The sequence below is a fragment of the Erigeron canadensis genome, chromosome 3 (assembly GCF_010389155.1).
Source record: "Erigeron canadensis isolate Cc75 chromosome 3, C_canadensis_v1, whole genome shotgun sequence".
NCBI classification, from domain to species: domain Eukaryota; kingdom Viridiplantae; phylum Streptophyta; class Magnoliopsida; order Asterales; family Asteraceae; genus Erigeron; species Erigeron canadensis.
Genome location: NC_057763.1, coordinates 28,395,417 through 28,399,863, shown reverse-complemented (window position 1 = coordinate 28,399,863; position 4,447 = coordinate 28,395,417). Strand labels below are relative to the sequence as shown.

At 34.5% G+C, this 4,447-nt stretch overlaps 1 protein-coding gene across 1 annotated transcript; it reads left to right on the top strand.

Annotated features, from left to right (window-relative positions):
* The first annotated feature begins 1,201 nt into the window (after positions 1 to 1,201).
* LOC122591486 (pathogenesis-related leaf protein 4-like) lies at positions 1,202 to 1,877 on the top strand. Its single transcript, XM_043763750.1, has one exon. The coding sequence runs from the start codon at positions 1,241 to 1,243 to the stop codon at positions 1,730 to 1,732; it is 492 nt and encodes a 163-aa protein (XP_043619685.1). The 5' UTR covers positions 1,202 to 1,240; the 3' UTR covers positions 1,733 to 1,877.
* Positions 1,878 to 4,447: the final 2,570 nt, after the last annotated feature.

Here is a 4,447-nt window from a genome sequence, read left to right as displayed (position 1 = left end):
TAAAAAATATAATCAATATTGTTTTGTACACCAACAAAAACAAATATATTACAATATATTTAATGAGAATGAGTATTTAAAGGATCTATATACAAAACAATATAAAAAATATATATTTTTGGTTCGGTTCGGTTTTTCTGGTTCGATTTTTCATATGAAACCAAAACCGAACTAAAACATCCGGTTTTTAGAAAATGAAAACCGAAAACCATTGGTTTTTTCGGTTCGGATTTTTCATTTTTTTATGCTTTTTTCGGTTTCGGTTCGGTTTTTTCTCACTCTGTGGCGTGGACAAATGTGGTGTTACAAATTAAATTAGAAAGTCCACACTTAAAACTGTGAACTTTTAAGGGCGTGTTTAGTTCGAGAAAATGTTTCCAAGTTTTTCATTTATAGTTTTCTAGAAAATCAAAAAGTTTTTCATTTCTAAAAACCCTTGAAAATTTTGAAAACGCGTTCAAAATAAAAGATGGAGTTTTCATTTTTTCATTTTAGAAAACTAGAAAACATGTTCAAATTCACTTGTTTTCTAATTTTAGCTTTATAAAAGGTTTGGAAAATAGAAAAGTGAAAACAAAAACTGAAAAAAACAGTTTTCAATTTTAGTGCAAAAGTTGAAAAAGAAATTTTCATTTTCTAGGAAAACTTTTGTAGAAAAATATAATTTGAACGCGTTTTTTGTTTTCCATGTTTTCTTGGAAAATGAAAATGAAAACATGAGAGTTTTCTTGAACTAAACGCAACCTAAAATACCACAATTTTAAGTGTGCCTTAATTTCCACACAATTTTAGTTCATCATATTTTTACACACATAAATGCATGATAAATTTTTTAATTTGTTCATGTTAAGTAAAAATATGTAAACTAATATGAAATGTTTGCCAAATAATCAAATATATAGTTTATATTTGCATGACATGTTATCATCTTTAATAATCGTAATACCTATCAGTTGGTGTACTTTTATTGGGTATATTGGGGATGTGAAATGGAGCATAAATTTGCGATTTAATTCCAACTAGGGTAATTTTGAAATTTGGAAAAAAAGGCGTCAAGTTGGCCAAAGGGATCGAAGTACTCGATCGTTGATTAGTATGCTTAGCTTACGCATCATGACACAACTCCAATAAACGTCATTTCAATACAAATAACATCCTATAAATACCCGTTATGATTCCATGTCTCTCCATCGGTCGATCGTTAAACAACAATTAATTACTTACCAAAGTAACTATTATTATGGGGTCATTCAAGCTCTCATTTGCACTTGTTTGTTTCTTAACACTAGCCATTAACCTTGACACAACTCATGCTCAAAACTCCCCACAAGATTACTTGAATGCTCACAACGCAGCACGCGCCCAAGTGGGAGTCGGACCCCTGGCATGGAATCCCACTTTGGCTGCATACGCTCAAAACTATGCTAACCAAAGGAGGGGGGACTGTAACCTTGTCCATTCTGGTGGACCTTATGGTGAGAACATTGCCAAGGGCAGTGGTGACTTCACAGGTACCGCAGCCGTGAACTTATGGGTAGCCGAGAAAGCTAACTATAATCATCCAACCAATACTTGCGCCAGTGGAAAAGTGTGTGGGCACTATACTCAAGTGGTGTGGCGTAATTCCAATCAGCTTGGGTGTGCTCGGGTTCAATGCACGAATAATGGTTGGTGGTTTGTTATTTGTAGCTATTCTCCTCCGGGAAACTACATCGGGCAATCTCCTTATTAGTGAACTATATATAGGTGATATATTGTTCGATCGTTATATTTAAGTAGTACTCGTATATGAATAAACGTGTGCTTTATATTATGATGTAATAATAAAGAGTATAATAAAATGAAGTGGAAACATTATTGATTCCCCCCTTATTATATCATCTCATATTAGTTACGCCGTACTCGATCTTTTTGTGTACCCTTGGCACAAATCTAAACATATGTACGTACGTGATGATATAACCGAAAACAAATTAAGCATGTATCATATTTTATATTGCATGTGAGGTATACGTATATCGATCCATGTTAATTAGACGCTTTAATTTGGATTTAAAATCATTATTGTCAAGCACGTAAGTTTGGCTCGAAATGTTTTTTTTTTTTAAAACAATATCAACCGTTAGGCTGTCTTTTTTCCCCCCTATCATCATTGAAAAAGAGTTGGTTAATTTAGCCAGTTTGTGGGATGATCGAGCCAGTTGTTTGTTTACCAACTCGATCTAGTCAGTTTTTGGTTAGCCATATTATTGGATGATCGAATTTAATTTCACTCCATTTTGCATACCATAACGGTCTAAAATAGTGAAAGCTGACATGACGTTGAGATGTTACGTACCGGTTCTGCATCCCATATTTGATGCTCTAATGTTCATGCTTCCTAGAATATACTTGTTCTAATAATTAAGAAAGTCTATGTGTGTGTATAATTGGCCGGAGCCAGTCGTTGAATATAATTACGAGTTATCAAGAGTGAGGTCCAAAGTCAAAACTACATGCGTATTAAAGTATATGGAAAAGAGTATATATAATGAATCATGCGAACAGTATAGTACCTAGGTCTTACGTGTATATATATACTAGCTAATATATACGAGGACTAGGAGCTGATTGAGAATATTATTCTGCACTTATCGGGAGACTAACCAAAATGACCGGACGTCGTAATCATTCGTCCGGCCATATATTATTTCCATTAGTTAGTTGCAGGCAGCAGGTGCCAGTTCGGTTCATAGTAACATTTTTCACTCTTGTAGTCGATCGATCTTCTATGATTTCCATCATATTTTGAAATTCGCAGCTAGGTGCCTAGGTTATAGGCGGGCTATAAAATATGAAGTAGCAATATGTTAATGGGTATTAGGGGTGTAAACGAGCCGAGCCAGAGCTCGAGCTCGAGATCGTTTAAAGAACTCGGGCTCGTTCGAGCCTTAGTATATAAACTCGACCTTGGCTCGTGATTTGTTAAGAAAGCTTGAGCTTGGCTCGTTTGTAAAAAAAAACTAAGTAAGTCCGAGTTTGGCTCGAGATCGAGCTCGGTAAGTGATCAAAGCTAAGCTCGATTATCAGAGGTTCGTGAAAAAAGCTCGTTTAGGCTCGACTCGATTAGTATATGAAAACTCGTTTAGGCTCGCGAGCTTAATCGAGTTATGAATTCAAAGCTTGAGCTCGAGCTCGTTTAGTAAACAAGTCAATAGTTAAGCTCGAATTCGGCTCGAGCTCGTTTAAGCTCGGCTTGAAACGAGCGTTTTACGAATCGAGTTCGAGTATTTCGCGAGCAGGCTTGACTCGTTTACACCCCTAATGAGTATAATGGGTATATATGAATATCAACTTTTAATTTATTTATTTTGATCTAGATTTTTTCAAAAAGAATCTTTTACAGATGTTTCTTATTTCATTTTTGGGTGGGGTATGCATTATGCTAGCAAGTATCAAATGTTGGTTAATACTTCCTCCGTCCTATATTAAGTGTCCTAGTTTGACTTTTTGAGTATTTTTCTTTTAACTTTGTCCGTAAATAATTTGGTTTGTGTTATATAACACTTAATATAACATATATGAATTGATTGAGTTTTACATGAATTTTGCAATGATATAAATTTCATCAACTAATATATAAAACAAATATTTACGGTCAAAGTCGAAAGAAAAAGACTTGACTAGTTAAAATTAGACAATTAAAATGAGACGGAGGGAATACTACTTAATCGTATCAATGACCCAATACACATTGTATAGAAGAGATGATCAATTGTCTATTAGGCGATATATATAGCACGTCACCCACGCAACGCGTCGGCTACCACAACGACTGGTGGTGATGGCGATGATTATTGGTGGTGGTGTCGGTGTCGAGGATATAAGTTGATGTAAATGTAATTGATGGATATAGATCAATAAAAAATAATTCGTTTTGTTGCTATCGGGTATTTTAGCATCCACGTACTAGCTAGTGTTAGTTTTAATTGTGGTAATTGTAAAATAATTGGCTCAACCTACAAACTGGCTGAACGAAGCAAAAATATGCCGTAAAGAATATAAGATGGGATAAAATTAAAAGAGAAAACAAACGTTTTATTTTAACGACATAATACATTAAATACAATAACTAACCACTAGCAAAACACTAGTCGCAGAAAAGGACAATTACAAGTTTAGAAATGATAAAGCACCAGTACTTGGTCCAGTACCCATCCTATGCTCATCTCAAAGCTTTAACTACGAAAACTGCTAAAAGGTTAAAAATATTTGTGCCAGTTACAAAAACTGAGACAACACGTACAAAAACCTCCCAAACAACTACATAATCACATAATCCCCTGGAACAAGCTACAACAAGGAAACTAATGTTACAACCTCATTTTTACTCTCTTTTATTATTGCACCTGAAAGCATACATTTATTCTTATACTTAAAAAATATAACCAACAACGTATACGGTTCC

Bases quoted from the DNA above. Each gene is read 5' to 3' on its own strand.
- LOC122591486 (XM_043763750.1), top strand. From the start codon at position 1,241: ATGGGGTCATTCAAGCTCTCATTTGCACTTGTTTGTTTCTTAACACTA.